The 27,845-nt window shown below is 39.6% G+C and overlaps 4 protein-coding genes across 4 annotated transcripts in view; 2 read left to right on the top strand and 2 right to left on the bottom strand.

Annotated features, from left to right (window-relative positions):
* Positions 1-27,845, top strand: part of LOC133519730 (Golgi-associated PDZ and coiled-coil motif-containing protein-like) — a 102,291-nt gene that overhangs the window by 15,021 nt on the left and 59,425 nt on the right. The gene's annotated exons all lie outside the window — the stretch shown is intronic.
* The window catches only part of LOC133519731 (uncharacterized), a 40,229-nt gene that overhangs the window by 11,636 nt on the left and 748 nt on the right, over positions 1-27,845 (bottom strand). The window lies entirely within an intron of this gene.
* On the top strand, positions 7,335-8,970 carry LOC133519729 (uncharacterized). The gene is made up of 2 exons (XM_061853788.1): positions 7,335-8,453; positions 8,831-8,970. Exons 1-2 carry the CDS (start codon positions 7,449-7,451, stop codon positions 8,834-8,836), a joined length of 1,011 nt encoding a protein of 336 aa, XP_061709772.1. The 5' UTR covers positions 7,335-7,448; the 3' UTR covers positions 8,837-8,970.
* On the bottom strand, positions 15,155-16,248 carry LOC133519450 (uncharacterized). The gene has a single exon (XM_061853455.1). The coding sequence runs from the start codon at positions 16,164-16,166 to the stop codon at positions 15,261-15,263; it is 906 nt and encodes a 301-aa protein (XP_061709439.1). The 5' UTR covers positions 16,167-16,248; the 3' UTR covers positions 15,155-15,260.

Genomic DNA, 27,845 nt, shown 5'->3' with positions numbered 1-27,845 from the left:
AATAATATTCAAAAACATGGTATCGTGATCCCGGACTCGCACATCAATCTCGCTCTCGCTTACGCTCAGTGAAAGTGAGGGAAGAACCTGAACCTACGAGGCCTTAAATATATTTAGCCGACCAACAAATCTAAAATAACAAATGAAGCTTTTTTCGCCACAACATTCGCAAGTGCTTCTAATTTACAATTCAAGTATTTTTTTAGTTTTAAATATAGGCAATTCGATTGTCTTCTAATACTGAACCAATCATTCCGTTTTCACATTTATACAAAACGGCGGTTTACCCCGAACGCGAACCTTTTTTGTTTCTTCCTGGGTGAAAACTGTGTCTAAATTGTTACAATGTGCGTTAAAAAGCGGCCAAAATACTGACGCATTCGTATGACTGGACCGTTCTGGTCACGTAGCTGCACTCATTCCCGTGCCCAATTCGTCGCGGACGCGTATCGTTAGTAATTGATGTCCGATCCGACCCGCCACTGTCCGATATACAGTCGCCGTCAAATGTATCGGCACGCCTCCATTGTCAAGGCTTTAGAGTGCATTTTCAGTAAGTTTTTAGCACCTTGGCCGCTCGGATGTACCCGATGGCAATCGTACAACGGACGTGATCAATAACTTCTCAAATATCCATCTATCATTGATTGATACAATAATTACGTTTAATGAGCCTTTATGAAAGAGCGCTTCGCTTCGATAAAGAAACTCACTTTAACGTAGCACATCTATACCGAAAGAATCACGCTTTAAAATATGTTTTGACAGAAATGTCAAATCGTAAATGGATTTTTGTTGATTTTGCTCACACTATATAAGAACAACGTAGAGTTCAATACAATCAACAAAGTCACATCAACTGTAGGCATTCCGAAATTCAGAGGGAAAGCACTCGTATGCGAGGACGTTGACCCGGTTTATTCAGAAGTGGAGTGGAAAACCAGATGTTCAATTTAAAGATCAATTAGATAGAGATGTAGATAAGGATCTCTTCTCGCAGTTGTTAGTGATATTGACCTTCCTTGTGTCCAGTTTTAAGTCAGAGGTAAATGCTGTTATGGTGTTAGATTTTTAGAAGCTTTATATTTAACTTTCCCGTTAGTATTATGTTATTTTGGGTCGAATCTTGGAAGCTAAATTAGAACCGCTTCCTGAAATTCGATAGAGATCAAATTTGGTAATTTTGATAAAGATATCAAAGGCTGGTGACAATGCAGTTTGATGACATCGTGCTGGTCTGATACAAAATTCAAATAAAACAAATATTTGGGAACAATCTTACACATATATACGGTGTTTCACGGGAAATCCGAAATATTTTAATAGTGTATTCCTGATCATATTTAAATACTAAAATGTGCTGTAAACATTTCTGGATTTCGCCTACTGTCAGAGTTAATGCTAATTTAAAAAAAAAAAACAATTTTATTGTTACTTAGTGCTAAACGCCTTATTGATGGCGATTTTGCTACTATGGGTAGTAAAAATATCCACATTGATAGATGAAAAAGTGTCAAAAAATTATTTGCAAAACTAGGTTTTACGAATAAAAGTACAAATTTATTTCAAGCGGCAGGTTTGCTAATAAAATTTGATTTTTATGTACAAATACATAAATTAAAAGTAATCTACTTAACAAAATAATTAATATTTTTTTGGCGAAATTGACTTGAAGTTGTATAATTTTTTTTCCAGAAATGCGTGGTCAAAATCTTTCGGGTTCCTCGTGATACACCGTGTATAAGGTACACAGCTTATACTGTGGGTGCTAGGCGACGATACACATACCTACTTTAATAGATAAATGTGGCGTTACATGTGCCTAAAGGGCATTCTCCATGTGCACAAGGATCCTTTTGGCAGGGAAAAATGTTCGTGAGAGACACAATAATAAGCCCTTACCGGGATTCAAACCCGGGACCTCCGGCTTCGTAGTTATAGGGTCACTACTAGGCTAGGAGCCCGTTATAAGGTACAGTCGCTATCAGATATATTGGAGCGGCCAAGCCGCTCACAAATATCTGAACGCGACTTTTGTCAATGCGTTAGGGTGCGTATTCAGATATTTTTGAGCACCTCGACCGCTCCGATATATCTGATAGCGGCTGAACGAACAAACCTAAATTTGAATTCCAGATATGTCATACATGTCGACACCGAAACAGTTGTAATTATGTAAATTTATGAGCCTGTGCAATTACCTAGGAACGAATAGGTGTGAGGTGATTGACTTCCTAAAACCGTTCCGCCTTCGTTGTTTGAAACTAGTGCACACAAAATGCAGCACAAACATATTTACTGGCTTGTAAACTATAAATTAATGTGTACCTAATTCACAAACCAATGAGTCGGCGACTTTGTTCCTATAGTCCAGTTTGATCTCCTAACCCCTATTAATAATAATTATACTGGTCCGTCTAATAAAGGTACTACAAGTATCCTTTGAAATACCTATACTTAATAAAAATGATTTTATTAATAACAGTCTAGGCCTTATGTTCACGACGCTTTTTGTGAACGCTCACCTAGTTTTTTTTTCTTTTTTTTTAATACCACGGCGGTGGCAAACAAGCATACCGCATACGGTCCGGCTGATGGTAAGCAGTCACCGTAGCCTATCAGGGGCAACTCCAGAGGTATTATACAGGGTGTTTATTTAGTCACCTGCAATAATTTACGGGATGAATATGTAGGTCATATTGAGCAACTTTTACTATGGGACCAACCCCGAAAGCACGAAAAAAATTCGCTGTTTCATATATTTTTGCTGTCCGACCGTGACATTTTCTATGGGAGAGTAAAAAAAAATCTCCCGATTTCGGGTTTGGTTTTGGTCCCATAGTAAAGGTTGCTCAATATGATCTGTATATACAGCCTGTAAATTATTGCAGGTGACTAAATAAACACCCTGTATGTCCCTAGCCGACCCTTTAAAAACCTGTGCACTCGTTTCATTTCTTCATGAAAAGAGTGTAGTCCCCATACTGTAACCTACCTCGAGAAAACCTCGGCAATGGCAAGGGTCCGCGGGGGGAAATGAAAATATAATAAAACCAGTCACTGTGACCTTAAGAGAAAACGTTAGTGGTCATTTTTCCATATAAATGATCTCGAAATTTTCTTCTCTGGATTTTAGCCTACATATTAGATGAATATATTTTTATAATACTCAAGTTCAATATTTCCAGTACCTGTGTAGTTACGTTTTGCTTTTTGTGATATTCTTGTTTTTATAAGAACTAGGTTATACTAAAAATCGCTGGAAACGGCCAAATAAATGATACTTAATTTCTTTCCTGTTCCGTTCCCAAAATTACATTTTTGGAGGAGGAAAATGGATTTCTGAGATTTTTACGTAGAATTTTTCGCCTAAGCTGCAGTTGTCCTTCTCGTACTTATTTTAGGAGCCGCCCCCGTCAGCGCGCCGTAGATTTTTACCTAAAATTGACAAATTTGAGAAGGGGCTCAGCTGGTATTTCCTCTTAAGGTCGGCGGCAAGCGGCAACCACATAATCGATGATTACACTTATACTTTAGCACAATCGGATCAACTTCGAAATCTCTGGAACAGTCATGAAAGTTGGTATGTATATAAATTAAAGTCCCCTTTTTCATGTCCACACCATTTAACATTTGGGGACCTCGAGGAATCGCAGCCATCTTGGAAAATGTGTACCGTCCAGGAGAAATTTGCGTTTTACTCTAAATCTACATTCTTTATGAAAATATAGTGTAGGCAACATTAAAGCTTATTAAATTCTACACAAAAAAGTCCTAGATATCTTTGCCGAAAAAATACATCTTGTTATAAGTAGAAAATACTTGCTGAATCTTAGTTTAACGCTTATACACTTCCAGAATATGAATTCCACTATTAACTATACATTTGTACGTGATCTACCCCAATATTAACATTTTACTCGACTGCGACTTAACCAGAAAGAAGGGTTATGGGTTTAAGTACTGATGATTCAGAACATCATGTTCTGAATACTGGACGGATTTTTTAAACTGATGTATCGGTAGATTTCTCTTACTCTTCGCAACTTGTTTACGCTTGTTTTATTACAGTAAAATTAACCCAACCGCCTTGAGAGGACTCCGAATATTAAATCATATTTTTTCTTCTAGCGCCTAAACTATATAGCGGATTTCAATAAAAAAGACATCAGTAGATCCATAATTAGAAGACGAGTGCTAGGCAATACAAAGTTACTAAAATTAACGGAGGAAAACTTTTTGGTGCTAAATAATGTTATTGCAAAAACAGATTTTAGGTCTTAAATGGGGTTCAAACAATAGTGACAGTAATCAAATATCACTCCTACTATTTCTGGGATCCCGGTATGCGTGTCTTAAAATTTGAGCTTCGGGGACCATGGGGATAAGACGGCATAGGAAAAAGTATGCGACTTATTTGTTTTTTTCTTTTTTTCTCTTTAGATCTCTATGGATTTAATTTGAATTTATTTCATGACTGCTCTAGAGATTTCGAGGTTGGTCTTAATCCGGTTGTGCTACTTATAAATTGAGGCGATATGCTCTGTAAGCGTGCCTAGCAGACTGGCGCGCTACGCGCTAGACACATGGATGTGGGTAGTTGTAGTTACACCACTGTCGGCTCCTTGTCAAAGTTCAGTGGAGCTGGAAGGGAGCCAACGCGGCTAGCGGCGTACTTCCAGGTGCGACTGCACTTTCATTGCTTTTTTCGTTTTACTAGTTCGGTGTCTACTGCCATTTTAAATTAAATAAGAAGTTTTCTGATACGTGATGAGACTGATGAGTTTTCTCTAATTAGCAAGATTTTGGCTCGCACATTCGTGTATTTCCGAAATTTTCCATTATTTGGAAATATTGATGATTTTTGAAACACGAATACCTATGATCATTGATCAAACTGCAATCTCAGTAGGTACATTTGAATTTGAACTTATCGCGAAATAAGTATGATGACGGATACGAACATTCTTTCTATAATTTTTAATTCTCTACGGAGCCTCTGCCGAGCTTAATGCACTTTTGTTTTAAGAACACGTGGAAGTCGTCTACACGTAAATTTAGATCGACCGTTTTTTTTTCTAAATATAGTTCTGTTTAAAAAAAAAATAGCTTCCATAATTCGCCAATATCAAAAGTGTGCTGTGCTCGTACAGCATGATGTTGTTGGGTAGTTTGTTTTTAGTAAAGTGATAGCTGGACTTTACTAATAGCCACGATGGATTGCTGGGTGTTGACAAAAAAAATGGTTAAAGCGTTTCAAAGTTTAATTATGCATTAGTTGCACACTTCCACGTTAGTTCACTGCATAATAAATAATCAATATTACACTTTAATCAACGTTATGGGCAAAAAACAAAAAAAAAAAATTTCGAGACGCCTCCGCCATTTTTAAGTTCAACCTCAAATCTAAATATACATGTCAACTGAAAATTTGCAGAATGACAGTTTAATATATAATGACCATTCAAAATGGCGGGAGAAGAAAGTATAAAAAAAAATTCAAATTGGTCAGGTCGCAAATTTTTCAATCTGCCCTTGCCTTGCTTTCGCCTATTGATTGGTCGAATTAAATTTATTTGCCATTGTTTTAGGAAAATATTGAGATTTCTCTCGTCATATGACGATGAATTGCAATTTGAATCCAGGCACCGCGTACGTTGGCATTCAGTGACCGCAAGAAAACATTTTCGTCCTCCCTTCCTGGTGTTATTGTGTGAATACTTCCTGGTGAGATCACGTTTATTTCTAAGCCACAAGTTTTCGCCGTGACAACGTACAATGTAGTACTTAACGTGTATATTTGTCTACCGGCACGTCTGCCTCGGAATCTCGCAGCGATTCATCCAACATAATGGTCGCGTCAGAACAACGGTGAAAATTAATCGGATTTTTTGTTGTCGAGTCATGCGGCTTCCGTCCTTAAATTAAATACTGGAAAGGAAGATATCCTTGTGCTTTTTATTTACATCGTGATATGTGCTTTTCTTAAATGAAATAGACCACCCGACCACAGCTGACTAGTGACTGTCAGTTTATTTTAATCTGGGCTGGTTTTAGATGGCAGATAGTACCTTTTAATGAAAGCGTTCCGACGCGGGGCATAATTTTGAATCTGTGACGTTTCAACAATGAACATCTCCGTGCAAGTACATGGGGCAGGTTTGTTAAGATTTATCGCTAAATTGCTGCTTCATACGACACATCGTCACAAAGAAAACTCGGAGACAGTGAGATCTATATTTAAAACGTAATGCCGAGGTTACAACACATGTCCTACGAGACACTAATCGTAATCCGTGCTGAATGCCGAGCCCACCGCGTCGTCATCTCAGATCTTAATACAGATAAATTGCAGATCATGTTACACCGGCGCTTGTTAATCCTTTGATATTAGCATTCAAATTACAATTCTCATCACTCACTTTCATTGATCTGCTTGTAAAGGAGGTTAGTGTGGCTATCTCGCGTGGATTTGGGGAATATCGATTGATGATGATGATTCGAAAGTCGTTACGGAAAACTAGCGGTAGGAAAGCTTAAGGCTTTAATTTTAATTTACATGCAAATGTAGTAAATATTACTAAATATACTTGATTTAAGCAGTTGTGTTGTTGCTTGATTCGGTTTTAAGTATGCTACTTCGTTATCGCGGGCGCAAGCTTACTGGTCGCGGGCTCTTCGGAATGCAGTTTGGTGGCCACTTATTGTAAATTTGCACTCATGTTGCAATTCCATGACTCACCGCGGTACGCAATTATATTTTTCAACCACCGTATTCGTAAAAAAGTCATTTCGTAAAAACTAACCAAGATTTGATAAGACCTTCGTCATAAGTCATAAATTCATAATGTTAACGTAATAGCCGCTCTTCGGATTTTTTTGTTTTTAAACCCCTAATTAAATCCCGGAATGCTAGTCTAATGCACGTGTTCCAACAGCCCCTGTCAAATGGGTGGAACGCATGTCAAAGCACGTCTGCCACCTTAACAACAACTTAACACCCACGGCGGCTTGTTAATCCAGCCGATGACAGTATACTTACATCATCAAGGAATCGCATTTAAACTAAGAAACTAGAACTAATTATTGTAACGATTTTTGTAGCTCTGAGCTTTAAGTCCTAGAATGCGTTCACGTTATCAGCTTGCGTTAGGTCGTGTCACATCACGCCCTCATTCTGAGGCGTGTCAGTGTGTAAAGATTGAACATAGGTACATAACACAAGTACCACACTGGTAGTAACATATTTCGATAGTTTTAGAGACAAAACAAACACGATTGAGTAAACAAAGGGAGTAAAATGTTCTGTTATATATGGGTATATTCATATATTTGTAAGAAGTGGGTAGCAGTCGCGTAATAAATACTTGTCGAGCAACACGTCTTTTATTTAACAGCGGCGGCGAATGGTAAAATTATAGTGCAATACAGTGTTTTTATCCACAAAAATGGCTGGCAAAGGTAAATTTTCGGAGTTTGATGTGAAAACGGGGAATTGGACTTTATATTGCGACAGGTTAGACATGTACTTTTTAGCTAACGGCGTTACGGACGATTTGAAACTAGCAACCTTGATCGCGAACGTAGGTGAAAGTGCATATGAATTGATAGTGAATTTATGTAGTCCGGACAAGCCATCTACATTAACTTATGCTAAAGTGGTGAGTTTAGTGAAAGAACACTTAGAACCCGTACCATCGGCGTTAGCGGAACGTTACAAGTTTCGGCAATGCAGGCAACAAAATGGCCAGTCTATTGCCGAGTACGTGGCCACGTTAAAACAAATGGCGAGGTTTTGTGACTTCGGTAGCGGGCTAGAAGAGAACCTACGGGACCAACTCGTGTGCGGGATTACCAGTGACGCGATTCGACAGAGGTTATTTGCGGATAAAAAACTCGAATACAGTAAAGCGGTACTAATAGCGACTACAATGGAGTCGGCGGAGAAAGATTCTAGTGCGGTAGAATCTCCGGTGATAGGAATGCACTACAATGCCAGCCAGATTGGAAAAAAACAGTGTACGGCGTGCGGCGACACGAGACATGAGCGCTTCGCGTGCAAATTTAAGGATTACATATGTGACACGTGTTCGCGTGTCGGGCATTTGAGGCGTGTGTGTCCTGAAAAGGAGGGGCACAGAGCTAGGGCAAGACCGGGAGCGACTAAGAGTTGGGGAACCAGTCAGGAGCACGGAAGTGGCTCTGGAAGCCACGGCTACAACGAGAGGGCATTGACCGGCCGTGGAGGCAGCACGGCGGGCAGGAGGCGGCGAGGCGCGCGCACGGGCGCGGCGCTCGCGCGCCATCACTGCATCCGGGGGCACCCCGATCCGGCCGAGGAGGCTAGCTGGCGCGACAACGGAGGCGAGGGCTCGGGTGCGGGCCTTAGCCGGCGCACGGACAGCGACGACGAATGGCCCATATATCAAATGGGACTAAGTCAATATCCACCGGTATGTATGGAGATACTTGTGCAAAATAGGCCATTAATCATGGAAATTGATACCGGATCTCCCCTTTCGTGTATAAATAATGACACTTATCAAAAAAATTTTAGTCAACTAGAATTAAAAGAGTGCCGCATACGGTTATTTGCTTATAATGGTTCCCGTATTTATCCATTAGGCTTCGTCGAAGTAGAAGTGTCATTTAACGACTGTGTTAAGAAGCTAGATTTGTATGTGATAGATAATGGAACCACTAATATATTAGGACGGCAATGGCTTGCCGAGTTAGATATTCAGGTTCCGCGAATAAAAGTATTAAGTGTCAATAAGCTGGTGAAGGATTATGGGAACCCGTCTCTTACTATGAATGACATCCTTTCCAGGTTTAAAGATGTGTTCGACGGAACCCTGGGTTGCTTCACCGGCGGGCGGGCCACGCTGCAGCTGCGCGAGGGGGCGGTGCCTGTGTATTGCCGGGCGCGACCTTTGCCCTACGCGTTACGTCAGCGCGTGGATGCCGAACTGGACGCCATGCTGGCGGCGGGCGTCATCACACCGGTCGACCACTCGGACTGGGCGACACCGCTGGTGGTGGCGCACAAGGCGGACGGCGCCATCAGACTGTGTGCGGACTACAAGGTTACGCTAAACAAGGTACTAATGGTAGATAGATATCCCGTGCCCAGGATTGACGATCTGTTAAGTAATATTAGTGGCTACAAATATTTTTCCAAGCTTGATCTATCACAGGCCTATAACCAGATTCTTTTGGATGATACGGCAAGTTATACGGTGGTTAACACACACAGAGGTTTGTTTCAATACAACCGTCTCGTTTATGGTTTATCCTCCAGTCCAGGCATATTTCAGAGGATCATGTTAAATTTGTTCAAAAATATGCCCCATGTCGTTGTCTTTCTAGACGATATATTGATCGCTAGTAAAACGATACAAGAGCATAATCAACACATACAGGAGGTTTTGCACATATTGCAAAGTAACGGGTTAAAAGTAAAAAAAAACAAATGCGAGTTTTTTGTTGATGAGGTTAAATATTTAGGTTTTATTATAAATAAGGACGGCGTTAGGGTTGACACGGATAAGATAGCACCCATTATTAAAATGTCGCCTCCCACCAATATTTCCGAATTAAGATCGTTTTTGGGCATGGTGAACTTTTACGGGAAATTTATTAAGCATTTAAGTGACATTCTGGCCCCTCTATACGAGTTGCTTCGTAAAGGTAAACATTGGGTGTGGGGTGGCAGGCAGAATGACAGTTTCATTAATGTTAAGAAGGCCTTGTGCAGTGTGGAAGCCCTGGTACACTATGATATGCGCTTGCCATGCCTGGTGACATGTGACGCGAGTGGACACGGCATTGCAGCGGTCCTGGCTCAACGCGGCAGCGACGGGGTGGAGCGCGCCGTGGCGTATGCATCGCGCGCGCTGACGGCAGCGGAAATACATTATAGTCAGGTGCATAAAGAGGCGCTGGCCATCGTCTTCGCCATAAAAAAATTTCACCAGTATTTGTACGGCCGTAATTTTGTTCTCCGCACCGATCACAAACCACTAGTTACGATTTTTGGGCCAAACTGTGGTGTTCCAACAGCCGCCGCGAGTCGATTACAAAGGTGGGCTATTTTATTATCGGCGTATGATTTTACTATTGAATATGTTCGTAGTGATCAAAATACCGCGGATGCCTTATCTCGCATGATACAGGGTCATCGTGACAACGGGGTTCAGGAGCGCGACGAGGTTCCTGAACAGACGTATTTACATTTTGCCTCGGACGCGATGTTGCTAGACTATAAGCTGCTACGTAATGAAACCTCGAGAGACGTATTACTGAGTCGGGTTTTGAACTATTTAAAAGATGGGTGGCCATTAGTCGTGGAGGTTAGAGAGTTAAAACCGTTTTTAAATCGCAAAAATGAACTATATGAGGAACTCGGGTGTATAATGTGGGGTCACCGGGTTGTTATACCAGAGGCATGTAAAGAAAAAGTGTTGCGGGAACTACATGAGCCACATATGGGTATTGTCAAAACCAAGGCTTTAGCAAGAAGCTACGTGTGGTGGCCCGGCATTGATGAGGCGGTGGAACGCGTTTGCCGCGCGTGCGTCGTATGTGCCGCGGTGGCGGACGCGCCGCCGGCCCACGAACCGCGCCTCTGGCCGTGGCCTGAACGTCCTTGGGTACGGTTGCACGCCGATTTCCTCGGTCCATTGGCTGGTGCAAAATATTTAATAGTAGTAGATTCGCATTCAAAATGGATAGAGGCAATTAAAATGTCAGGTACGTCAGCGAGTTACGTAATAGATGTGTTTAGAGAAATGTGGGCGCGTTTCGGTTTACCCAAACAGCTGGTGACGGACAACGGTCCCCCATTTACGAGTACTGAATTTCAGGGTTTCCTGGCCAGTAATGGAGTTGAACATATTTTAACCGCACCTTACCACCCAGCGTCGAACGGGGCTTGTGAGTCAGCGGTAAAAATATGTAAAAAGGTAATTAAAAAAAGTATGGAACAAGGGACTAATATTCATACGGCGTTAAGTAGATTCTTGTTGAACTACCGGAATACCCCCCATTACGCCACGGGTTACCCTCCAGCCAAGCTCTTGCTAGGTAGGTCACTTCGAGCCAGATTAGACTGCTTAAAACCAGAGCTGGCGTCACGAGCGCACGAGCATCAGGACCGCATTAGGAAGCAGGCAAAGGGGGTACAAAGAAGTTTTCAAGTAGGGGATTTAATTTGGTATAGGAAATTCGGTACTAATAACACTAAATGGTGCCCGGGGCGCATTGTAGAATGCCTTGGCGGTACAAACTATTCGGTTAAGGATGAATCTGGAACGGAAACGGTACATAGGCACGTAGATCAAATTAGGTCGAGAGTGATAGATCAAGCTGGGCAGAACAGTCCAATTAATAATCCTCACGATACATCACAACATCGAAGTTTAGCGTATCCTTTACCCTCCACCGGGCCAGCGGGGGGGCCAGAAGGAGTTGATGATGATGACGCTGCGGCCGGTAATGCACAGGTCGCGCCGAGTGAGACACAGCCAAATATTGTAATGAACCCGCCCGCGGCAGGTCAAGCAACTCCGGAGTTACTGGTGGCTAACCGCCCAACAAGAACGCGGTTCCCACCAATAAGATATGGATGGTCATAAGAAATACTATAATTCGTAGGAAGGTTTTTTTTTAAATTGTGTATTATGTCATAGGTTAATTGCATGAAACATGGCCCTTCAGGCGAATACTAGAACTAAATACCTAAATTAGTTTTTTTTAAATCTTTTAATTGAGTAAAATACATTATTTAATTGGTACTTTGCAATTCTCTTTCTCCCATTATATACAGTTAATTAAATACCTAACTACCTATTAATACGTAATATGTAATCAGTACAATAAATCAATAATAAACGAGTTGTAAGAACAGAACTAATAACGCAGGGTTAACAGGAAAACATGTGGTTCTTCACATGATGTAATCTTGGTTTAATAATAAGCACAAAATAAGTACATGTATATCCGCCAATAAGTCCAATTAGACTGTTAGTGTTTAAATCTTTTTGGAACTATGCGTCAATGTCCATAAATGATGGTGCTTAATGGTTACGTTAATGACAAAGAAAATTATTGTAAACTTAGGGTGAAGGTGATAATAAGTAGTTAGGTAACATCATTTTTCTAAATGTATACCTACTTAGTTGTACATCATTAACTTTTCTCGTAATTTTAGTCTATAGTGTGTCTTATGTTAATAACGTAATTTAATAGCTGTATATGTTTTCCCCCCTCATAGCCTCACGTAGGTAGCACACTATACTTCACTTTAGGGGTGGTTTTAGAATAAGGGTGAAGGTGTTATATATGGGTATATTCATATATTTGTAAGAAGTGGGTAGCAGTCGCGTAATAAATACTTGTCGAGCAACACGTCTTTTATTTAACATGTTCGAGCGGGGAAAGTTAAGGGACTTTAAGTAGGCTTATGGGGTGTTTCATGTTTTGTACTTATCCTTTCCGTGAAGGTACTGTGAATTGTGACTATAAGGCAAGTAGGTTAGAGACGGCAGCAGACGGCGCGGCGGCCGGTACATTGCGCAAACTAGCAATTAATTTGTATACACTAGACTGCAAGATTAACGCGGTATAACCAAACGAATTTTGTAAGCATTGCAAGCTATTTTGTGTACAAATGTAGTAACAGCAATGTTCTAATTTTAGCTAAATAGATACCTAATCGTACTTTGTTTTTAGACCGTAATCATCAGTTATGCCTTACATACGCGAATGAAAGATAATTCAAGGTTGGCACTTAGATACTTACGACAAACGGCCATTCAGTTTTCTTCCAGTCATCTAGTGATCTTGGGCCTTTGCTCGTAACTCAAGATCACTGGATGAATAGGGTAGTCCTAACCTTCCTAAAGGTAAGTAAGTAGGTATGTTTAACTACAGTAATAACATGTTTGCTTACGTATATAGTTATTATTACTTAGTTAATGCATTAAGACATAGGTTCTAGGAAATAGCTTTAATGACGATGATGTTCTAAGTTCTTAGCAAACGTGTAGGTACTTATTATTCAAATCTATTACAATAATAGGTACTATTAAAAAAGCATGTGATTTTTTTGTACATATGGATTTGGTTCTACGTATCAGCTTACGATTTAGTATAATATATTAAACATACTGCAAGTATTGCTGATGAACAGACATCGGATTCTAGTTGGCAAAATTTAATGACAGGTGGGGAGTTCCTATTCATATCGATAAATTAAAAAATATCGATAAATGGCCGCTTCAAGTTTGCTCTTAAAGATGTAATTGTATTAAAAGTATTATTATGAAACAAAATAATCACTCAAAATAAGAACAACATGGCTATTTTTTATAAATTATCATGTTATTTAATAATGTATTTAACAACGTTAAATGCAAGAAAAAGATTAACGGCATTTGTGGTCCTTTAAGGCCATAAGCTGCAGACAATACAAATGTTAACATTTTTTTGTTCCAATTTTATGTTCCTTCGGTTTTTTTTTTTAGGAAATTTCGTATGTTCGACATAACTACTTCACATTCTCGTATGTTGGACCATTGGTGTTTTCAAAGTAATGGCTACCTTGCCACAAATTTCCATTTTAAGTGACATATGATTCGTCACCCATGCCTCCGCACTGTGGAACGTTGGTATTTAGAATTTCAACGTGGTTGCTCTAGTTTTAGTGATAGGCATCGTGAAGGTCGACCAAAAACAGCCGTGACTCAGGAGAACATTGATGCTGTACGGCAAGTGATCGTCGAAGATCGCCATGCGACATACCGTGAGATAGAAGCTTCATTGGGCATTTCAGGGACCAGTGTTCAAAATATTTTGCATGACCACTTAGGCGTGAAAAAATTAATCTCACGCTGGATATCACATTTACTGAGTGAAGATCAAAAAATGGCTTGCGTTAGATGGTGTCGCAAAAGTCTACGTAAATTCAACCGAGGAAACTCTAAACACGTTTGCGACATTATCAGTGGAGTGGTACGGTCCGGATTCTAAACAGCAGTCGACTGTTTGGGTGTTCCAAGATGAGCCAAAACCGACCAAAGTAATACGCTCACGGAGCACTTCGAAAAAAATGGTTGCCACGTTTGTAGCGAAAAGTGGCCACGTTGCCACCACCGTGGTAGAGGATCGTAAAACGGTCAATGCTGACTGGTATACCAATGTTTGTTTACCAGAAGCTATCAGTGAGTTCCGAAAAACCGGCCAAGTGGGAGTCGGACTCGCACAGGAAGGGTTCCGTACCATTATCTTAAAAAACGGTCACCCATCCAAGTACTGACCCCGCCCGCGCCCGACGTTGCTTAACTTCGGTGCTGTATCACGGTGTAATAGGGTCCCGTTTTACCCTTTGGGTACGGAACCCTAAAAACAACCCTAGACGTCGTATAGTACTGCACCACGATAATGCGAGCTCGCCCACCGCTAGGCAGACAATAGAGCAAAACGTCCAAAATCTGGAACACCCGCCGTACAGTCCAGACTTAAGCCCCAATGACTTCTTCACTTTTCCAAAAATCAAGCAACGACTTCGTGGTCAACGGTACCGAACGCCTGAAGAAGCGGTTGAGGCATACAGACGGCCATTTTTGGAGACCCTGACTTCGGACTTTAAGTGTTTCGAAAACTGGTACGATCGAATGAAAAAGTGTATTACGTATCACGGTGATTACTTTGAAAAACAATAAGTACCAATTAACACTTATATTGTCTTTAGTTTTACCAAACGACAGAACTTAAAAGGCCGCGCTCGTATAGTTTAATTTATCAATATAGTAATTCTCTGCCTGTCATTAAATTATGCTCCCTAGAATCCGATGTCTGCTGATGAAACTCATCGCCTGCCTAGGAAATACCTAAGGGTAAATTAAAAATTCGACATATTTGATATTTTGTCTTCAGAAGCATTGCCGACTGTTGTAAAAGTTGAGTCCTCTGGAGTTGCAGGCGTACATAGGCTAAGGGGAAGGGGACTGCTTACCATCAAGCGGGCCGTATGCTTGTTTACAATCGACGTAGTATATAACAAAGTTGGCGTGTCCCGCTGATCCCATAAAATTCAATTCAATAATTTTAATTCAGAAGATAAATTCCATACATTAAAATACAATATAAATTAAGATAAAAATTAAAATTAAAATTATAATTAAATATGTTAGTGACAATGGGTAAATCCTTAAGAACTATGTTAGTAATAAATTGGCCTAATCAAAAAAAAATATATATTATTTCCCCGCTGTGGTATGGAGCTGCATCCATCGCCTAAGTATCGGGGAGTCCCACCTCTCGGCCAGCGTTTGTAGGATGGTGTTCGTGGAGCCGCGCACACGTTTCATCATCGAGGCGGCCCGCTTCCTGATAACGGCATAAAAGCCATCAATTTGCCGCTCCGCAAACATCACGGAGGCGCTGCAGTGTCGCGGCAGCCCGAACAGCACCCTACACGCATCATTATACTGGACGCGCAAGGCACTGTATGTACGCTGCGTATGTCTGACCCATAGGCTACACGTGTAAAAGGATTGGCAGTACGCCCTGAAAAGGGTTACTTTGACTGCATCAGTACAACGCGCGAACCGCCGGGCCAGCATATTACAACGTACAGCCAGCGCCCTACGTTCCCTCTCTATATCAAGGTTGTCACTTAGGTCATCGGTGACCCAGTGCCCTAAATATTTAAATTGCTGTACCTGCTTTAACGGTGCTCCACACAACCTGACAGGTGGTACATCATGATATGTTTTAGTGCCGGCCTTGAAAACCATGAATTCGCTCTTTACTGTGTTATATTTAAGTCCATAGGTCTCCGCGTATGACTCACAGATGTGCAACATTTTCTGCAACGCACTAATCGAAGGGCTGAGCAACACCATATCATCGGCATAACTGATGTTATTTATGCAAACTCCATCCACTGAGCATCCTAGGTTGGTGTTGCTCAGCTCCTCGATGAGTCGGTTCATGTACAGGTTGAACAGTCGGGGCGAGCTTAACCCACCCTGCCGCACCCCGCACTCCAACCCATACACTTCCGAGTGCGCCCCTGCCCACTTAACATTGTTTTTCTGCCTGCTATACCAGTACCTAATAATGGAAATGACTTCACTAGGTATGTCAGTCTCTTCTTTCATCTTCTGCCATAGCCTATTGTAAGATACCAGGTCGAAAGCCCTTGACAGGTCCAGATAACAGGCAAATACAGGAGTCTTTCTAGCTGTGTAATACTGAACAGTCTACAACAGATAAAAGCTGCCTGCATATTTTATGCATCTGATATTTATTTACACGTAATTATTTGAATGCTTTGAAGTTGTTAAACCATTTCGTTTGATAATAATAAATCGCTTTAAAATGGGGTTGCTATCGCGTGACTTACTATCATTTCGTGGTGTTATAGTATTAGAGTTTTTATTAACATCGGATTATTATGTCGGCCATTTAATTCAATAATGGATTTAACCCTTGAAAGTGTTTTGATTTAGATGCATGTAATACCCGGTCAACTTTAGGTGATAGTTAATAGTACATTGATGGCGATATCACCAAAATTGTTACTGATTTTATGAGAGTTTTAAAGAGACTCGATGCATAAAAGAATAAGTTTATATAACTCGAGTTTATATGAATATCACCCGTTTTTACACAACACAATGTTTTTCATGACAGATGCTTGCAAGAAAATAAGTTTCTAGGCAAAATTAAAGTTAATACTAATTGTGTCACAATAGAAAATAGTGTGATAGCATTAAGACTTGCTTGCACATTGAAAACTATTTATATTTGGAATAACAAATTCGCATAAATTTGTAACATAGTTTTTATGGAGTATCAACGGCGATCGCCTACTCCCTGTAATAACAATAACAAGAGTAAGTTTGATGAAATAATATGTAGGTATATTTAGTCCGATTCTTCTCAGTACAATCATATAATCCTTATTCAACTATTAGCGTCTAAACTGTTATACGTACGTTACAGTGTACTCGTATGTATGTAGTAAAATCTTAAGTACCATTTAAGAATGTAAAACATTTCCTTTATTTGTTAAAGTCTCTTTTAGTTTATATAAGTTTATGACACGCGACTAAAGCTCAGAGATATTACATAAACTGTCTAATCCCACTAAACCTTCACTTTATCAACACTACCACTCATCCGTCTAAACTTCGAAAGAATAATGTCCTAAAAGACAAATGAAGCTATAGACATAAGAGCGCTTTTAAAATTATTGTGTGATAGTTGCTGGCGACAAAAAGCTTACCGTTTACGTCGTTAATCTCTTTATCAAATAGTTGAGACTGCAGTGCGGGGGCAGCGACGGCGGCAGTGCATTGTGCAATCTAAGAACTGCATATTTTACTACTCTAATCGCATATCTGAATGCACCCACTACCGTAAAACACTTAACCAGTACCTTTAAAACATTTGTCGTGTTAAGATCTTGGGACACTACTAAGATGACACTATCAAGTACAATCTAAAACCCAGATTACATTCGCTATTCTATGCTTAGCACAAATAATATATGAAAAAAAAATACACTGTATTTTTGTAGTTTTTTATAGTATATCACAACGTACATTGTGCTCTACAAAAATGCACAAATAATTGATATTTGTCGCACCAACAAAATTGATTCCTTTATTATTATTCCGTATGGATTACCATGACTAAACAAATTAACTGTTTCTTAAACTGGTATCTGAATCTTTTATTGGCAAACATGTTTTATGAACAGCTGCGCGACAGCAAAGATTGGTTATCTATGTTTTGGAATGATGACAGTAAGACATAGTATTAGGGTACCGAAGATAAAGATGCTTGTACTGTGCGAGAAATGCGCTCTTGCACGCCTACCGTTCCTTGCAAGGCTTAAACAAACCTATCATCGGGACAATACCCTTTGCCTAATGACACAGTACAAACTCTATGTAAATAACAACTCACTTTGTATTCCTTTTAGTATCAGATGAATCATCGGCGAATACACATCACTTTACATACAGATTCTTGCAATTTGTGTTACGTTCCATGGTAAACATGGTAAAGGTACCTTATGAGGGTTTTTAGTTTCGGAGATATTGTTCTGATGTTTCGTAAAAAGATTAAAAATTGTTCATTTTTAGGGTTCCGTAGCCAAATGGCATAAAACGGAACCCTTATAGTTTCGCCATGTCCGTCTGTCTGTCTGTCTGTCTGTCTGTCTGTCTGTCTGTCTGTCTGTCTGTCTGTCTGTCTGTCTGTCTGTCTGTCTGTCTGTCTGTCTGTCTGTCTGTCTGTCTGTCTGTCCGAGCCTTTGCTCCGTGGTGGTTAGTGCTAGAAAGCTGAAATTTGGCATGGATATATAAATCAATAAAGCCGACAAAGTCGTACAATAAAATCTAAAAATTTAATTTTTTTTAGGGTACCTCCCCTACACTTAAAGTGGGGGTGAATTTTTTTTTTTTCGCTTTAACCCTAGAGTGTGGGGTATCGTTGGAAAGGTCTTTCAAAACTAATAGGGGTTTTCAAGAAACATTTTTTGATAAAGTGAATATATTCGGAGATAATCGCTCCGAAAGAAAAAAAAAATGTGTCCCCCCCCCTCTAACTTTTGAACCATAGGTCCAAAAAATATGAAAAAAATCGTGGAAGTAGAGCTTAAGAAAGACATTAAATGAAAACTATAGCGGACATGATCAGTTTAGCTGTTTTTGAGTTATCGCAAAAAGTTTTCCCTTCATAGTAAAAAGACTTACTTTAATTAGGTACTGATTATGCAAATTTGCCTATTTGTTAAACTCGGGTGAATGGTACCATTTACTACACTTTAAGCTCCAGTTTAGCTTATTGTGACGGAAGAGTAACTACGGAACCCTACACTGAGCGTGGCCCGACATGCTCTTGGCCGGTTATTTATTATTGTTTGAATTCAAACAATAATGCGTAATGCTTACATGTTTGCTTATAAGTGAAATATATGCCTAGTTATGTCGTAACCTTACCGCGGAACTACTTTATTTTTAAAGCAGATACATCTTCATTTTGGTTTAGTTACAAGCAATAAATCTTCACTTCACAAACACTACGTTACGTTAGTCAAAATATGTGGCTTGGCCGTTTCGTTACATGGAACTATTGTAGGAACCTACACCCAGCGCCTACACCACTAAAAAAGGAATGAATAGTGAAATAATTGTCACCTTACGCTAATGTGACGGTAGCGAAATGGCCAAGCCACATATTTTGACTAAGGTGTAAAGTTTGTGAAGTTTGTCTCTACATGAGATCTGATAACTTTTTGACAGTGCTCGCACTGTCAAAAAGTGGTACCTTACCTTAGTGGTACCTTATGGTTTCGTCTTGGTAACATTTTACATGAAATGTTTTTGATGGGATTGCAGTTTACAGATTTCACCCGTCAGTAATATTGTAATGTTGGGGCATAACTCTATAATAACCATAACGTACCTCTACCCATGGAACATCACAAATTTTAGCCTTTCTTAGTTATTGTAATTTTCGCGAAAAACTTTACTCTAAAACACCATCATCACCAATAATCAACTTTGTTCCAATTCCAATGAAAATGCAAAACAATTTTCAAGATGTACATTTGAAAAAATTGGTATTAAGTATGTCATTACCCTTATTTTGCATTTATTTTAATAATGGATTGGATATGACAAAGTCCGGGCCATTAGTTATCCATGTAATTGTAGTGTTCCCCAATAGATATATAGAAATGGAAGCATGTACAATTGTACACAGTTGTAGGGTCTATGTTTCTAGTACGGAAGCGTTGCGGTGCTGAGGGGGTCGAGAGTCGAGACCGCAGGTTCAATGTCTCGGTAACACGTCAGCGGTCTTTGTCGGTAGCACTAAAAAACAATAGCCATCGGTGACAATGAACAGATAATGTAGTAAAATTTAAAAGCTGGCATCGTGGCCGCCAGGCGGCAGGCATCTACCATTTGTTTTCACATTTGGTCTCATTTCGGGGCTCATTAGGAACGAATTTTTGGAACGATCCTTTATTTTTTATTGCATTTAGATATCCAACAGATCTACAAGTCCGCTTTGACCTTCTTGGTTCATAAATTAGGTGTGTTACGAATGTTAGCGAACCGGCTTCGCCGAGACATTATATTAATCGCGACATTAGCATGGTGATTCGCTTTGAATACGTATTAGGAGGCAGTTATCACGGCCCAACATCTCGCAGCGACGTTTTGCGATCCACATGCAAATATTTATTAACGAGCTAAAAGCTTTCAAGGTGACCGCTAATATCTACAGAATAAGATAAATATGCGCGTCCTTGGACCCGGTACGTCCTTAAACTACGTCCAAAAGAGAGGTATGGGCATTGTGAATGTTATCTCGCTTTGTGTGGTAGGGCACAGCCAGTGAATATCATTCCACCTTACAGAAAACAGCAGCCAAATAACACCAGACCCTACTCATAGTGTTGTGTTCCTGCCGGTGAGTAAGGTTGCCAGAGCTCAACGAGGGGGACGGGTTTAGGGTCGGCAACGCGCATGTAACTCCTCTGGAGTTGCGGGCGTACATAGGCTACGGAGACTGCTTACCATCACGGCGGGCCGTATGCTTCTTTGCCACCGATGTAGTAAAAAAAAAAAAAACTTTTAGGATAGATCTTCCTAAATGTAACGGGTAAAAGCTTCTAAATCATAACGGCTCTACTTCTGATGTTATTTAGGAGGGACTACAAATATTAAGGCATTCTTTTTTGAATTAAAGAGAACTGCATTTCTAATTAACAAGAAATATTCCTATAGTATGGGTACATACGGGGCTTAGACAAAGGCATTTCGTGAAGTCTTACCATAGTGAAAATGAAAATTAAGATATTGGTTCGGTTATTCTTATAGTTGTCACATTAATGTTACTTATCTACAAATGTAAGTATGTTCGTGTATAATTGACATTTACTGGATATGCAGGGCAACTTGTGGTCTCTTTAGGTACGCACATTGAATTGATTAGGTTATCATTATTGAACAATTATATTTTTTTAAATGGTAGATTCTGGTTTTAGGCTCCTTGATTCAAAGGCTTTAAATAACTAGAGTAATCAAGTCTTTGTCTTTTTTTGACTACGTAGGTTTTCCAAAGCTCTTGCAATTTACACATAATTTCGTGTATATTCAAAAAGCAAAGGTTACGAAATGCAAATGCCGGTACTTTCTCTCGTCTCGCAACTGATACGCTGGAAGTATGGAGGTTAAGAAAACATTACATCTTCATAAGAGATAGGATGCGAAACTCTAATATATGTCACACTATGTCTAATCGGGCGAAGTTTATCTTAGTCAAACGCCTTAATGGGCTCAAATACGGAAGATTACCAGTTATACCCATTAATATTTTTTAATATCCATAGTTGATATTCTATTTATTTATTTATCGATTTTGATTTATTATGCTCATTTATTTATATAAAGTTTTAGACAACATTTATGAATTATGGTCAACTGGGTCAAAAATATATCACTTATCTTCTATGTTATGGGTTATGAGATAGAAAAAAATTTATGATCCAAAATGCACTTTTATATTCTGTTTATACACATACCACTTAAAGTATAGACAGCGATCTCATAAACTAAAGGATAATGAAACTGGTATTTGTTTAAATAAATGTAAGACATTAACTGTCGCGCCCAAGGCGGGAGTTGTTTGTGGAACAAATACAAAACACTTGTGCCGCGGGAGCACTAGCCACCACCGCCGTGTTTGCTCAGGGTTCTCGCATGACTCGCGATCCGATGGCAAAGCCCTCGACTACCTCGTGGACACTTGGGATAGGTTGTTATACAAACAACCAAACTGGCTCACTTACACTCGCACTTGAAACCATTACGAGGCTCACGCTTTGCCAAACCTATTATAGCATATTATGTTCTACGTAATGTAGCGGATGCAATAGTGATATTAGTGATATACGTACGGTATTGAACAAACCGCAGGATACTTAATCACTCCCTGCGTTTATTGAGCTGTGCGATTTACTGGCGAAAGTCCCGAGGCACCGAATACGTTCCGCGTATGAACTATATTTATGGAGCTTAATTATAAATTGGACACTGCGAGTTGAATTCGCTTTGTAGAACGTGTACAGTCAGCATCAAAAGTAGCGGATGAAACAACGTGCCAAAAGTATCTGATATTCCGGATAAGTTTCCATATATAGATAATTTTCTAAAATTCGCGTTCAAAAGTATATCTTTTACGGTCTTAGTTGTTCTATAGTAAAGACATCACTTTTTGTTAAACTGTTGCAGAATGTACTGTGTAATGTATATGTGTGATACTTATGAAGCGTTATTTCATTAGCTACTTTTGATGCTGACTGTACTTCCCGCAGGGAGTAATACCACACTAATAACAAGTTTAATATTTTATTAAAGACAAGCTGTTCAAGTCGCTGTTACGCTTTTGTTTCTAAGTGTTTTGAAGCTCGTAATTAACGCCACATCGACTGCTTGCGATGAAGCCCTTACCCAACTGATGCTTAAGGCCCTACATGATAATTATGATATCTTACTTACGTACTCCGATTGACCTATTAGTATAGAAACAGTCAATTACCGTATTTTACGTAACGAGCCGGCTTTAATTGGCAATTGAAAAAGTTGAGATTTATTGACGATCAAAGGTTCCTTTAAGCGTTTCCTTGACCGGTATGAAATCATCGGTGTTGCAGCGCTAACGAGTGTTTGCTCTGGTGCTGCCCTTCACTCGAGCGCTCTCCCACGTCGTTATGCAATGATAGGGCTACAGGCCTCCGGCGGCAGCTCCTAGGGACCCTGCTACCGGTTTCACTTATAATTAGCTCTAGTTTATGTCGCTTTGACGATTATGATATCAGAAGCGGAGGCGACGGTGCAGCATGCAGCGTTGGGATGTTGTTGCAATTGCTTCCCGAGAGCAGGCGATAGAAGGCATAGACGAACCAATGTAATTGCGCTCTCATTGCGATCTCGATGTCACAGTTATATTGCTTCGCTTGAGATCATTCGGATCGTTCGCACTTAGTAAGCCATAGGAATACGCGGTTAACGTTGCACCGCACACCGCTTCGCCAGTTAACTAATGTCGCCCCACTAATGTCTTGATTTATGCTTTCGGCCCTAGGTTCGTTCACTTTACTCGCTGAGAATTCTAATTAAATTCTGGACTCTGTGACATCCTTAAATTCTGAAGGGGATTTAATAGTTAATGCTTTTTACTAGCAGTGCCACTTTACAAAGATCAAAGTTTAAACTTTACGCCTCGGGTTCCTGGTTGACGCGTAATTGAAATATGATCTCAGCTTTATGCACAGATAAAGTCGATGGATCTTTGTTACAAAGACAAACATCAATCGATCAATCTTCGTGGCTCCTTAGATATTTTGTTTACATTGAGACTATTGCAAAATCAATGCTGTCGCTCCAAGTGCTAAAATAAGCATATTTATGACAATTCTATGTAAATTAGTTATGTATGTATAATGTCTATGTAAAATAATATTAATAATACCCATTAATCCCATAATACAAGCTTTGCTTAGTTTGGGGCCGGGTTTATCTGTGTAAGATGCCCTCTAATATTTATTTATTTCATTTAAATACGGTCTTATTCTTTTATTCAAGTTACAGAGGTTTGTGGATAAATAATTTCGAGATATAATGATGTAACGTCTATTTTTTTCGAGTTATAGAGGTCAAATTTCAGTTTTCGAGTTAGGGAGGTAACATTCGTGCTGGATAGCCGTGAAGGGAATCGTTTTAATTACTTCGTCAATGAGGATATTTCGAGTAATGGAGGTTTTGGGCTTTGAAGGGAAGGGAAATGGCATTTTATTTCATGTTAACACTTCCGGTGCCGGGTGCCTCATTTCTAGTACAAAATGAACACACATACGTGTTCTTGGCAGTGAATGTTTTAACGGGGATTTCTTTCTATCGAGGTTCTAGTAAGTGCGGTATCACTGTAATTTACCGGCTTCGGCTATGAAACGGATAGGTTTGGCAAGCGTCCTCTATCTGATATATATTAGAAGTTTATTGCCTCTTGCTGCATTTTATTAGTCCGCCTTTAAATACGTAGTTAATGCGCCAATTTAGTGCTTATCAAGTAAATATTTGTAGCCGCCGTGCAGGTTAGAATCTCGACGACTCAAATAAAAAGCTTCGATTTTTAGTAAACCGATATGTAATAGGTATAGGTACTGCTTTACAAAGGGGTTCTTGCCAAAACGGTTAAGTGCAGAAAGTGGTTGTTGATTGTATGGAGGATGATGAAATAGTGATTTGCGATATTACATCAGTACCTACAAAAATGGATTTAAATTTAGGTGCCTCTAATTGGCCGCCATACAATATACAGTGTTTATTTAGTCACCTGCAATAATTTACGGGGTGAATATATAGGTCATACTGAGCAACTTTTACTATGGGACCAACCCCGATATAGCAAAAAAAAAATGTCTGTTTCATACATTTTGGCTGTCTGACCTTGCCATTTTCTATGAGAGGGCAATTTTTTTTTCGCGTTTTCGGGGTTAGTCTCATAGTAAAAATTACTCAGTATGACCTATATATTCACCTCGTAAATTATTGCAGGTGACTAAATACTTCTTCAGGCGTTTGGTACCGCTGACCACGAAGTCGTTGCTTAATTTTTGGAAAAGTGAAGAAATCATTGGGGCTTAAGTCTGGACTTTACGGCGGGTGTTCCTGATTTTCGACGTTTTGCTCTTAAATACTCAATTGTCTGCCTAGCGGTGTGCGAGCTCGCATTATCGTGGTGCAGTACTATACGACGTCTGGGGTTGTTTTTTCGGAACTCCCTGATAACTTCTGGTAAACAAACATTGGTATACCAGTCAGCATTGACCGTTTTACGATCCTCTAGCACGGTGGTGGCAACGGGGGCCACTTTTCGCTCCAAACGTGGCGACCATTTTTTTCGAAGTGCTCCGTGAGCGTATCTTTGTTCGGTTTTGGCTCATCTTGAAACACCCAAACAGTCGACTGCTGTTTAGAATCCGGATCGTAGGCATATATCCAAGACTCGTCACAACTGATAATGTCGTAAACGTGTTTAGAGTTTCCTTGGTTGAATTTTCGTAGAGTTTTGTGACACCATCTAACGCGAGCCGTTTTTTGGTAAATGTGGTATCCAGCGTGAGATAATTTTTTTACGCCTAAGTGGTCATGCAAAATATTTTGAACACTGGTCCCTGAAATGCCCAATGAAGCTTCTATCTCACGGTATGTCGCATGGCGATCTTCGATCAGTTGCCATACAGCATCAATGTTCTCCTGAATCACGGCTGTTTTTGGTCGACCTTCACGATGCCTATCACTAAAACTAGAGCAACCACGTTGAAATCCTAAATACTAACGTTCCACAGTGCGGAGGCTTGGTGCTTCATTATTAAAAACAGTAGTCAACTCTTCAAAGCACTGAAGACGCGTTAAACCTCTTTTGAAGTTGTAAAAAATTATCGCACGTAAATTTTCCTTCCAAATTTCCATTTTCACAACTGACTTGTCAACTTTGAACCGACGCTGTACTGAAACGATTCGGCCGATCTCGGGTCATTCTTTTGTTTTCGAGTTCTAAATTCAAATATTTTACGATGATACTAGTTTTTAGGGTTCCGTAGTCAACTCTTCTTCTTCTTCCTCCTGCCCTTATCCCACGTTATGTGGGGTCGGCACAACATGTTCTTCTCTTCCATTCTCCTCTATCTTTCGTCACCTCAGCACTCACTCCTATCTTTCTCATATCCTCTTTCACACAATCCATCCATCGTTTTTTGGGTCTACCATCCGCTTTCCGTCCATCAACATTCATTCCTAACATTCCTTTTCCTATATGGCATTCATCCCTCCTCATTAAATGTCCATACCACGCTAACCTACCACTCCTTATCTTCTCCGCTACCGGTGCTACTTTCAAACTTCCCCTTATATACTCATTCTTAATCCGATCCTTTCTCGTCACTCCACATATCCATCTCAACATTCTCATTTCCGCTGCGTGCACTCTTCTTTCATCCGTCACTTTCGTCGCCCAGCATTCTGATCCATACATTACAACAGGTCTCACGATCGTCCTGTAGATTTTCCGTAGTCAACTAGGAACCCTTATAGTTTCGCCATGTCTGTCTGTCTGTCTGTCTGTCCGTCCGAGGCTTTGCTCCGTGGTCGTTAGTGCTAGAAAGCTGAAATTTGGCATGGATATATAAATCAATAAAGCCGACAAAGTCGTACAATAAAATCTAAAAATTTAATATTTTTTAGGGTACCTCCCCTACACGTAAATTGGGGTGAATTTTTTTTTTTGCTTCAACCCTGGTGTGTGGGGTATCGTTGGAAAGGTCTTTCAACTAATAGGGGTCTTCAACAAACATTTTTTGATAAAGTGAATATATTCAGAGATAATCGCTCCGGAAGAAAAAAAAAATGTGTCCCCCCCCCTCTAACTTATGAACCATAAGTCCAAAAAATATGAAAAAAATTGTGGAAGTAGAGCTTAAGAAATACATTAAATAAAAACTATAGCGGACATGATCAGTTTAGCTGTTTTTGAGTTATCGCAAAAAGTTTCGCCTTCATAGTAAAAAGACTTACTTTAATTAGGTACTGATTATGCAAATTTGCCTATTTGTTTAACTCGGGTGAAAGGTACCGTTTCATCCCGTGGTTAACAATGTACTATACTTTAAGATCCAGTTTAGCTTATTGTGACGGAAGAGTAACTACGGAACCCGACACTGAGCGTGGCCCGACATGCTCTTGGCCGGTTTTTTTTTTTATAAAATCGCGAGAGGTTTGCAAACGACAGAACTTAAAAGGCAGCTCTCGTATATACTTATAGAATATAGTATAGTTACGATTAGCAGCGTAATGTAACATGAATCTGTTTATTATGCTCGACATACCTACCTATAATGCCAAGTTTACTTGATTATTAATATATTAAACGGCAATAAGATTGATAGATGGTCTTGACATCTAGGATCGTGTCAGTTTTGATAAATGGTTGTGATGAGTCCTTTGCCTTTCCTGCGGAACTATATTAAGTATATATCGTTGGCAACATTTACGTCAATACAAGCAAGAAGCAAGTGTGCTATAACTACGTGTTTGTTAATAAATATAACCTTTGCGGTCTTTAAATTTCCAAAAATCTTCCCATATATTATATCGAATTAACCATAAATTTTCTTTCGTTTTCCTAATTGAATTAGAAGCTTTATTAAGTCATTAAAAGTTTCAGCATCATACTTAATTTGAATTCAATTAAAAAGTCTAACAATTATGTAGATAAGTAAGCTGCAAAATTGCATGCACTTTTCAGTTGGCTGTACCTACAACAGAATTAAATTTGTAATTTCGAGTTCTGGCCTAAGCTAGTGGCTAACATTACCTTTCAATATTGTTCATTTCTAAGCATGTATATAATAATTATACAAATATGTGCCAAATTTTTAAGTCGATCGGAAAAGTTTGAATAACCGATATTGACTTTGAAGATCATGGATGCCCCGACCTGCAAAAACTGTTTTTTTTTTTCAAAATATCTTGTCTACTCACCCCCAGTCCGTGATTTATTCTTTAATGTAGGTTTTGAACAGATCTAGACATATTTTATTTAAATGTTATGTATGCAATTCGCATTTGCTTCATTACCTGCTCATTAACATTATGGTTATCCACCCCATCATCCACAATTTTATTAAAGTAGTAAAATGAAAGCCTGAACCGCTATTATCATTACTCTTTTCTATAGCGCCATTCATTCTAAAT

The sequence above is a fragment of the Cydia pomonella genome, chromosome 7, assembly GCF_033807575.1.
Source record: "Cydia pomonella isolate Wapato2018A chromosome 7, ilCydPomo1, whole genome shotgun sequence".
NCBI classification, from domain to species: Eukaryota; Metazoa; Arthropoda; class Insecta; order Lepidoptera; family Tortricidae; genus Cydia; species Cydia pomonella.
The sequence above is the reverse complement of the archived record's forward strand: the minus strand, read 5'-3'. Positions and strand labels throughout refer to the sequence as shown.

Bases quoted from the DNA above. Each gene is read 5' to 3' on its own strand.
- LOC133519729 (XM_061853788.1), top strand. From the start codon at position 7,449: ATGGCTGGCAAAGGTAAATTTTCGGAGTTTGATGTGAAAACGGGGAAT.
- LOC133519450 (XM_061853455.1), bottom strand. From the start codon at position 16,166: ATGAAAGAAGAGACTGACATACCTAGTGAAGTCATTTCCATTATTAGG.